The following is a 10,928-nucleotide window of genomic DNA, read 5'->3' on the forward strand; positions in this document are numbered from 1 at the left end:
TTTAGGTGTACAGATTGAATATTCACTATTCTATCAGGTACACAGAGGACCTGCCAAGATTCAGCCAGCCATAGTCTTGTTTGTAATTTTAAAAGAGAGTAGGAGAAGAAAAAAAGTCATCTTAGATACCTTCATTACTGATCATCATATGTTTTATTTCCTATCTATGGCTATAGAGCAAAATATCCAATTTTTAAAATGCAATTTTCTTCTTTAAATTTTTTGAATTAACTATATTCAACCATAAACTGAAAATGCAAAGATCACTGTTAGTATTTGCTATACTTATAATGTCATTGTTTATATATATACACATATATACATGTGTGTATATATATATACATTTATATATGTGTGTGTATATATATATATACATACATATATATATAAACAATAGGGAGAGAGAGGTGTACAAATTTAGGTGAAAGTATGCAGTATATACTATTAGATACATTACCTATATACTTAATGTTTCTTAAAAGTCTTAATGGCAGAGTTGGAGAGACAGCTCAGCAGTCAGAGCACTGATTGTTCTTCTAGAGGACCAGAGTTCAATTCCCAGCACCTACACAGCAGCTCACAATGGTCTGTAACCCCAGTTTTAAGGTACTTGATGCACTTTTAGCCTCCTTGAAAGACAGCAAGGATATGCCTAAACATTTCTTTAGTGGTGATATGCAATGGCTAGTAAGCATACAAGAGAGTGCTCAATGCTAGCTTTCAAAGGAATGCAAGGCAAAGCCAAAGTGAAGTGCTATATCACTCCTACTAGTTAGCTATAATCAATGGACAGTAACAACTGTTGACAAAGATAGAGAAAATACAGTTTCACACACTGCTAATGAAAATGTAACACAATGCAAACACTTCAAGGAAATTTACATTTCCTCAAAATATTAAATACAAGTGAAGTATTAAATATACTTTTAGGTATATGCCCAAGAGAAATAACTATTCATGTAAATAATATGTAATGGTATTATCCCACTGTAATAGTCTATATTCTACTTACCTTTTAGTTAAAAATTCCCTTTCATTTGCTAAGTTATTTTCCCTATTGTAATAGGTGACGTATCTGAACTTTTTCTGTATAACCATAAACAACAATCTTACCTAGTAGCAAACTGAATGAGTGCATTTTGAAGAGTCTGCCTAATTTCAAGAAGAAATGATTCATCATCGCTTAATGTATAATACCAGTACTGGACATAATCCCTCAAGGAAAACTGGATAACCTATAGCAAAATATTAAAAAAAAAAATTTTACGATTTAAAACTAACAGCAGAAAAGAAAAAAAAAAAAAACACCACTAAGGCATATTACTTGTCAACTTATATTCTTCTCTATATCTTAAGTTGTGATAGTAAATTCCTCTCTTCACTATAAAATCCTCATGTTAAAAAAGCATTTCAGAAAATGTTCTGAAACCCCAACTCATCCACTTCCAATTTTTAAGAAAACTACACATCACCTACAACTAGCTACATTCAGATAGAGTTTGGAAAGAAAAAACAATTTCACTGCTGTAACATGCTGAAGAATCCAACTAAGTTCAACAGGATGGGATTAAATACTGCTGATCGATAGTAACGAAAATGAATGTTTTGAAGATGTCCTCATCAGACTCACTGCAGTGTAATTACAGACACTAACTTGACTCTAGCAATACATTTGATGCAGCCAGTAATGTTAGTTCATATCATTCAACATCCGGATGCTGATTTCTAGCAAGTTAACTACAGGTTCGTTTATAAAACAGTAGAAGCTGAAAGTATACATTATTAATAATGATCATATAATTAAAACGTCAGAAAATATTCATGAGCAGGAAATCTTTATCTAAATCTAATTAATATTTTTAATCAAATCAGAGATAGTCAACCTTGAAGGAATAAAAATAAGTAAAACATCTAATTTACCAAACCACTGAGCTTGTTCAACAATACTGAAACATTAATATTTTAAATTACAAAATTACTAGAATATCAGATGTCAGCAAAACTTTTTTTCTAATACAGAATTAATCCATATTATCAAGTTAAATAAACCACCTCATATAGGCACCTACTACGTAGAATTATTAAGCACAAAATTCAACAACAGCATTATTATAAAATTTCAGGCCATTGTTTAAATAGCTAAGAGGTATATCTTATTATTTACAAAAGAAATTACATCAAACACAATAGATGGAACTGAAATACCACATACTGAAACTCACTTGCTGGAGAGGCTCATCAATTATATTGGCACCTGTCAATCTTCTGTCAATCTTAATAGTCCTGGCTTCTCGTTTCATTTCTTCTAAGCACTTAAGGAAAAATCATGATATGTTACTGAATATTTCTTTGATTTCAGATCTTTCCAGTTTGCTTCAAATTCACTTGTTGTTATACTTTCCCTTATTTTCCAGCCAATAAATAATTTATTAAAATAAATATAAGCCAAACTTGATTTCTCAGGGTACTAAAATTAGATATCCAGGACAAAATCTTTTATTTTTTATGTTAGATTATCAATGGTGATTTAAAACAGAAAAGTGTAGTAACTGCCATTATGCAACCAAACCTTCAAACAATGAAGGTAACACTTCTAATCTGTCAATTTACTATCTTTACGAAAACTCTCAGTTTTCCCTCCTTTTCTATCTTCCAGGAGCATATATTCAAACAAATTTACTTTAAATTTGATTTTTATTAAAGACAATTTTAAAAATCAAAGAAAACAGTTCACTACTTTTCAGTAGTCATCACAGTGATCATTAGTCTGGGAAAAGGGGTTAAAAAAATGGAAGACTCTTTACATGTATCTAAACATCACTATATAGCCAAATACCAAATAACACTTCAATAAGTATGGGCCAAACAGCAGAGAAACTCTTAACACTTAGTGAAGAAGCAAAAGAAAAGGAAACTACAGATGACAGGAGAGAGAAGAAAAAAGAAAACACAATTTACAGCCAATGGTTTAGCAGAAGTTTTTACAGACTTTAACAAGCTCCCTTAAAAATCTTGAAGCAAAAACCCCAAGACTTAAATGACTTTATTCCTCTTTTTTCTTCTTTTCCTTTTCCTTTCCTTTCTCCTTTCCATTTTGCTTTCCTTCTTTCCTTTTCTTTACTTTCCTTTTTTCCTTTTTCCTCTCCTTTCCTTTCCTTTTCTCTTTCTTTTTGTTTCACCTTTTCCTTTTGCCTTTCCTTTTTCTTTTCCTTTCCTTTTCTTTTCCCTTTTTCCTTTCCTTTTTCCTTCTGCCTTTCCCTTTCCCTTTCTTCCCTTTTTTCCCCTTTCCCTTTCCTTTCCTTTCCATTCCTTTGCTTCCTCTTCTTTCTTTCTTTCCTTGCTTGCTTTTTATTTCTTCGTTTGAGGCAGTATCTCCTAACATAGTCCAGGCTAGCCTACAACTCACCATGTACACCAACCATGTAGACCACCCAGCTTCCACCATACCTGTTTCTGCCTCCCAAATGCTGAGAGTAAAGACAATTAAAAGAGTGTGCCACCACTAAAGGTTTGACCATTTCCAGTGCTTCTTTTCACGGTTTAGATAATGCAAATACCATTTCACTGGAGGGGCCAGAGTATTCAGTACAGAAATATACTTACAAGTTTGTTGCCTAGAACAAGAAATAGGATCACATACCCTAGGTAGGTAATAGGCTGTACCATCTAGGTTTGTTTCTGCAAATTTTATGATACTCACACTGATAAAAATCCCTTAATAATATACTGCTTACGGTGCAAACTGATCACAACTTATATAAAATTAATGTTTAAGTATAATATGAACCACTAAGATTTTTTCATAGACTATTGTTTACAAATCACATTTTAAAATAACAAGCCAAAAGTAGGTTTATATCATTCATAACAATTGATTATAAAAACATGGCTAGTCTTGACTTTATCACTATATAAAATCTTAATTCTTAAAATGTTTTCTATTATTTTCATGCACCTCCCAAATGAATGAAAACTATAAATGGCCAAGAAAGAAAGGCCTAATTCCTTAGAAAGTCTTGTAAACAAAATTCAAAGAAAATGTATGAACAATAGTTCTAAAGAAACAGAAAAACAAGAAGTTCACATAATGACGAAAGTTGTATTATACCACTCCAAAGTAGATCATCTTTAAAAAGTTAAGTCAACATTCAGAAATCAGTGCACACCCATGCTTACTGCAGCACCCTTACAGCATCTAAGACAGGGTCAGCTCACAGAAGAGTAAATTATGTGCAGCTATTGTGCCATAAAGAATGAAATCAGGCCATTTGCAGGAAAATGGGCAGATTTTGAAGATAATGTATTAAGCAAAATAAGCCAAACACACAAAGAGAAGTAAATGAGGTTTCCTGGTTTATCGCCTAAGTGAAAAGCAAAACACTCCTGAGAGTGTAGAGGGACTATGAGGAGTTGGATGGAAGTGGGGGAGAGGCAGAAAAGAAGAAAAGTGGCCAAAGAGTGAATGTGATCAAAGCATGCTTATACAGAAATTTCACAGTGAACCCATTAATCCGTATAAGTACTAATACTTACAATAAACACAATGAAGAAAAAAAGTTATAAATGTATAAATGAAACAGCAGCTGATGAACATAAAATGGAATGGTGTAGGGTATTTTCATTTCTATAATAGAAACTACTACTGTACATTACTTACTTCCTCATCTGTATTTTAGTGTTTATATGACTGTAAGGTTAAGTTACTGGCATCAGTTCCAACCACTTGCCTAAAAGTAGAGTGACCCAAAGCCTGATACTATAGCAACTGTGAGGCCTATGTATCCACAGAATCCAGTATCTACTTCATTTATAACACTCAGTACTGTAATAGAAAAACACAATTATTCACAATGACAAAATAAGACCTGAGTTTTTAAAACCACAAACATGTGTAGCTTACTGCCAAGTATGCTTTTCAAAATAATTAAACAAAAAGTGTACATATTTTTCTCTAATTTTATTTAATTTACTTCACTCAAACCAAATACTCATTAGCATTTTTACAAATTATATAAATGAATTTGATATTAAGACAGGAAAATAAATTAAACTAACCAATGTCTATCTTTTCCTCACATTTGTATTCCTATTTGTTTACATACAACAAAAAGTTTTCAAGATGCCATTTAGGATCTCAGTTAGTTCTCAGTAAAATCAAGCAGTGCCCATCAGTATGTACACACACTTGTGAATGACAACCTTGCTGGGCCATGCAGATGAACACACTGATGGCTGCACTGCTCTGTGGGGTTTCACATTCCTCTACACGACATACCTTAGGAACCCCAGATGATGTTGGAGGAAGAAATGAGTGTTCACACTGTTCTAGGTATTTTTCTGAGTTTGTTTTCCCATAAAGGAGAGTAACCACTAAACCCCTGTGGGAAATAAAAGTAATTATAGATTAAAAAATAAAGTATTTTATACTTTATCGTATTTGTTACTGAATATACTTCTCAGACTTTATGGCTTACCATTTCTTAAAAATTAAGTCTAGATATTTGGAAAATCAAGATTGACAGAATTTTGTTAGGCTCTGAAATTTATAACACTTAGAAATATTTAATGAATTATGAAGTGTTTTTCAAAGTTTTACTCAAACAACTTTTATTTAAAAAACCTTCAGTCCCAAGCGTAATGATGCACACTTTTAATCCTAGCATTCAGAAGGGAGAGGCAAGCAGATTTCTGTGAGTTTGAGGCCAGCCAGAGTAAGCCTCTGTGTGTTGGGGATGGGGGTTGTGTGTCTCTTGAGTGTGTGTTCAGAATTGGCAATACATATCACCTGTAACAGATATGGCCTTGTAGTTTGACCCTGTGTTTCAGTTTAATTAAGAGCACTTAGAAGTACAACAAAGTAATTATTTAAGTTAAACTGTTACTCTTAAGATGATGACTGATAAAACACTAATCTTAGCCTATGATGCAATAATTAAAACAGCAAGTTCAAAGAACACTTGTAATTACAAACAACTAGTTAATAATTTTAGCTGATGTTTAAGTAAAACTAGAAGCTACAATTGATTGGTGAATGGCTGAACCATTAAGGGCTGGACTCACAACCAAAATCTAAGGGCTACAAATTATTAAATAGCCCACCTAGATGGGCATGGTGGTTCAAGCCTTTAATCCCAGCACTCGCAAGGCAGGTCTGAGGTCAGCTTGGTCTACAAGTGATTTTCAGAATACCCAGGGCTACATAGAGACACCCTACTTGAAAAACCAAAATAAATAGATAGGTACATTCATAAATAAATAACCCATGCAATAAATACAACAAAATGTCCTGAAATAATAATGTAGCACTGACAATATCCCATGATATAAAAAACAAAGTAAAACACTGTGCTTTTCCCACTGCCAAAGTAGGTTTTTTTTAATATTTGCAAAAAGGAATTAGCTTTAACTGTAAGAAAAGTCTATATCATCGTCATTTTAAATGGATAAACTACATAACACTTCAAAACTTGGTAAGTTCTTTTATCAAAGAAAATGGGTTGTTCATAGAAAAATATATTCCTTTCATATGTGTACTTTATGTAAACAGCAAAAAACACATCTTTAAAAACTTAAGAAAAAGCAGAGCTAAACTAGCAAATTACTTTCAATTTATAAAATGTCATCTGTTTTGTTGCTTAAATTTGCAATGCATTGAGTGACACAAAGTTTCATTGAAGGGACAATCAGTCTTCACAATCAAGGTCACAAAAAGGGAAGATTTGATTCTGAAAATTATGAACTTGTTGACCATAAACTGAGCATTCTGAGAATGTCTGATTAGCTAATCCTCTTCAACTGGGTTACAGAGGAAACAAAAGACCCTTATTATGACAGGGAGCCCCAATGGGATCAGCGAGCCAGTACAGAATCACACTAACTCAAGGCACAGCATTAGCCTGCAAGCTCAGATGCCAGCCCATGACTGCAAACATCATCACCACACCTTCCAACAACCTATCTGTACCTAAAACTTTCACAGAATTCTAAGTATCCAAACCATTTTTGGAAATTATTCCTTGATAAATTAGCAAAGTCAGAGAGGGGTCAACAAAACTTCTAGTAACTCTGCAGTGTGCAGACGATGCCCCTGCCAAATTCTGTTTGTAATTCACTGTTAAGAAATCCTTCTGACCTGGGCGGTGGTGGTGCACATCTTAAACCCCAGCACTCCAGAGGCAGAGACACGTGGATCTCTGAGTTCAAGGCCAGCCTGGTCTATAGATAGAGTTCCAGGTCAGCCAGGGCTACACAGAGAAACCTATCTCACAAAAACAACAGGGGGAGTGGGTGTGGTAGGGATGAGAGGAGGAAGGGAGAGGGACAGACAGACACACAGACAGAGACACAGAAGAGACTGCCTCTCACCTTAGAGTGCTCACCTTTTTCTCTAAGGCTCCAATTTCTTCACTTTCCAAAGTGGTGGGAAATATTTTGAAATACTTTTTGTTCATTCTTGACAAAGGGCTTATTCTAATTATTAAATTAGTAGAATCTCTATATTTTAGACTCTAAAATTTAGAGAAACATCTCTTTATAAAACATAATCCTTCCTGTCAGTGGAAGCAGCCTTGACCCTGTGGGGTAAGTACAACCACGCAGCTCTGCATAGTTATCTCTTCGGGCCTTGGACCTGCACATTTGGTTTCGGACACTTTGTACCAAAGTTTCCATTAAAGATATTCTGAACTCTGTGTCACCTGACTCCTGCGGCTAAAACAGATCTAAATATTTCAGCTCAAGACACTGCATCTACATCTAATACCAGCTGTCTGTGCACAAACCCATAATAAAGTTCGGCTGGAGCCTTCTTTGTAAATGTTTATAATTTAAGGGAAATCATAAATACTGCAAACCAAATAACCATAATGAGAAAACTATAAAAGCAAGTATTTATCTGAACTGTCTGGACCAAAGTAACAACATTCCTCTGAGGGCACAATTATTATTTGACATCTAATCAATGGAATAGTATCTCCTATAATGTAAAACTAGATGTGTTATCTCAGAAGATTGTAATATCACAACAGGTAATAAAATCCCAATCTTAAACCAAGAATAACATTAAAATTTTTCATATAATAAAAGATATATTCATGTTTAGTAATTAAAACTTCATTTTTAAAGATAACCACCGCATACAAATGGACATCTTAATTTTACTTGTATTTTTTAAAACTTTGGTAAAAAAAAAAAATTGAGAAAATAACATTCACAATTAAATCATATTCCCAGTTCTCAATCATTTTGTTTCAATTTTAACAAAATATAACACATAAATTATAAAATTATCATTGTACATACTTACCCTCCCACAAAGCAGAGGATATAAAATGCCAAATAAAATATTACAAAGGGTCCAAAGGTTATTAGAAAAAGGACAACGCCAAGGCTTCCCCATCCCCATATGGATAGACTGGCCTGAAATAAAGCAAAGGAACAAAAGAGTGGGAAGTAAATAAAAACAAAAGATATAATTCTTTGGATAAATCAGAAAAACTTTTCAGAAGTTTTGAATTTTTCTTTGTAAACACTAATGATTTTAAATTTCTCCTTTTATATCTTTATGGTATCATTTTAGTAAGCATTAAAATATTAACTTTTGTAAATGTAATATATACTTGGACATTTATTTGAAACAAAGAAATTTGGAGAGATCACCAACAATATTGAGGGGAAAAAGTAGAAATACAAAGTTGCAATAAGAGATACTAATACAAACTACTGAAAAAAATCTGCATGAGAAATAACATATTTATAAAATGTTTGAATATTTATACTTGCAAAAGCTCACTGAAAAGTTTTAGGATGACTAGTTTACAAAGTTATTACTAATACTTTAAAATTAAATCTTAAAAATTATAACCTAAAGAAACACTTTTTAATTAAAATTTCAATGTATATAACCTATCTTACTGAAAATTATGGTAATTTTATTTTCTCCAAATACTACAGAAAAACTTAGGAAAATATACTTCAGAAAACCCCAACCTCCATCTCCAAAGCCAGCCACGGTTTAACAAAGTATGCCCAAGGTCTCCATCTTTTAAAAGAGAAAAACTAGGCATAGAGAATCACACAGTTCTATATAGTAAAAGTCTTCCTTTGTTAAAGGCAAACTGGATTTCAGCAGTTTAAGTTCTGATGAATAAATAAAGATATTCAATTCAAATAGTTTCTCCACAAGTTTGCTGTGCCTTGTGAAGTGTACAAAGATGGCATTTGTTTCACTCCTGTTATCAAGAAGCACAGAGAAGACTGTCTTATAAGACAAAACAATTAAGACACTGAACCAGAAAAGAAAAGAAAGAATAGAAAGCATTACAAGATGTTACATTAAACAAAATTAACAACCAAAACCTACAGCACAGACAATACGTATTGTCGATTATGAATGGAAGGGTTTTATGTATTCATTCCCCAGTCACTGACGGCTTCCTGTGTGCTAAGCACAGTCCAAGTTTCGGCGACTCTAGGTAGCAAAGCAGAGCCTTGTCAAAGAAGCACAGGCATACATGTTTACATGCCTCCCCGTAAGCTTACATTCTGGAGAGAGAAAGCACAATGAGCACAGTCCATCAGATGGGCTCAGCTCCCCCGAGAAAACAAGCAACTAAGGCGGTCAGCTCTGAGTGGTTAGAGAACACAGAACAGAAAGCTCTTCTGTTACTTACTTAGGAAGTAACACTTAGTGTTACTTCTGTTAACTTACTTAGGAAGAATTCACTTAGGACACTGAGTCTTCCTACAGGAAAAATAGTATTTTTGCTTATCATATGCTCTGAAAAACAGAGCTGAACATCTGAAGAACATAGATGTGCTTCATCAGAGTCTTCTTGCCATCACCACTGCCTTGCTTCCAGTAGTAGTACAACTATTGGTTATTTTTATTCTTATTATCCTTTTCTGCATCATGGCCACTGACATCTTTTAGCCAGAGCCAGAATGTTAATTAATGTTCTCTCCTGCCTTTCCATTCTCATCCTGAATCAGATAGAAACAGTATTTCACTCAAGGGGTCACCTGTCTTTCTTCCTAAGAACTGAAAGTAGGACAGTGGTTGGAAATAAAGCAAGAGGCAACCTGGTCCCCCTAATCATCACTGAGATCAGCATTTAGCACCTACATCTCACCACAGTATTACCAGATGTCCAGCAACAATAAACATTGGTTCCCAAGATCCACCCAAAACTCTGCTTACCATCTTCCCCCAGGAGCTCTGGTAAACTTGCCGGAAATGTGAGAGCAGACATGGTCCAAGCACTGTTCAGCCCACTCTCCAGTGCAGTCTGACCTAATGTTAGCAGTAACATCCTTTCTGTATACATATGTATGCTTGTCAGTTTCACAATTAAGTAACTTGTTGATTGACTCCTAACTTTTTGAAGCAGTAAAGTAGCTAGCTCAGGTTGAACTGGAGGATAAGAGAACCTTCTCAAATACTTATTCACAAGACTGGTTGTAACTATAGATCTTCTATATAGTCTTGTGTTTGAGTTGAATCTTTCCCAATTAAACACATTTTCAAGGGACTGGCGAGATAGCTCAGTGATAAATGTTGTTGCTACTAAGGCTGCAGGCCTGGGTTAGATCCTGGGACCCACATTCAGAAAGAAAGAACTGACTCCCACAGGCTGTCCTCGCCACACACATGCTGTGACACGTGTGCACATACACAAGATAAAAAAATGAGTGCATGTGTAAAAATGTAATATTTGATTTAAGAAAATTCAGAGTAAATACAATTACTGATATGACTAAGGGTAATTAACAAAATAATTAGTTACCAAGGAAGACCTGAAATCTGTCTAAAATCTCAAATTTTCTGAAATGGGGGTTGAGAGGGAGAATGCTGAAACAGTCTATACCCAAGGCAGGCCTCAAATATATATATATATATATATATATATATATATATATATATATATATA

General features: G+C 34.0%; 1 protein-coding gene across 4 annotated transcripts in view; it reads right to left on the reverse strand.

Moving 5' to 3' along the window:
- The window catches only part of Snx13 (sorting nexin 13), a 104,790-nt gene that overhangs the window by 62,086 nt on the left and 31,776 nt on the right, over positions 1–10,928 (reverse strand). For all 4 annotated transcript variants that reach the window (XM_055624366.1, XM_055624353.1, XM_055624358.1 and 1 more), the window contains exons 2-5: positions 8,306–8,418; positions 5,276–5,378; positions 2,223–2,312; positions 1,114–1,235 (exon numbers count right to left, since the gene is read on the reverse strand). In XM_055624366.1, the coding sequence (XP_055480341.1) occupies positions 1,114–1,235; positions 2,223–2,312; positions 5,276–5,378; positions 8,306–8,418 (428 nt within the window). The remainder of the gene's footprint in view (positions 1–1,113; positions 1,236–2,222; positions 2,313–5,275; positions 5,379–8,305; positions 8,419–10,928) is intronic.

This window comes from Psammomys obesus, unplaced genomic scaffold (assembly GCF_907164565.1).
Source record: "Psammomys obesus unplaced genomic scaffold, mPsaObe1.curated_primary_1811, whole genome shotgun sequence".
NCBI classification, from domain to species: domain Eukaryota; kingdom Metazoa; phylum Chordata; class Mammalia; order Rodentia; family Muridae; genus Psammomys; species Psammomys obesus.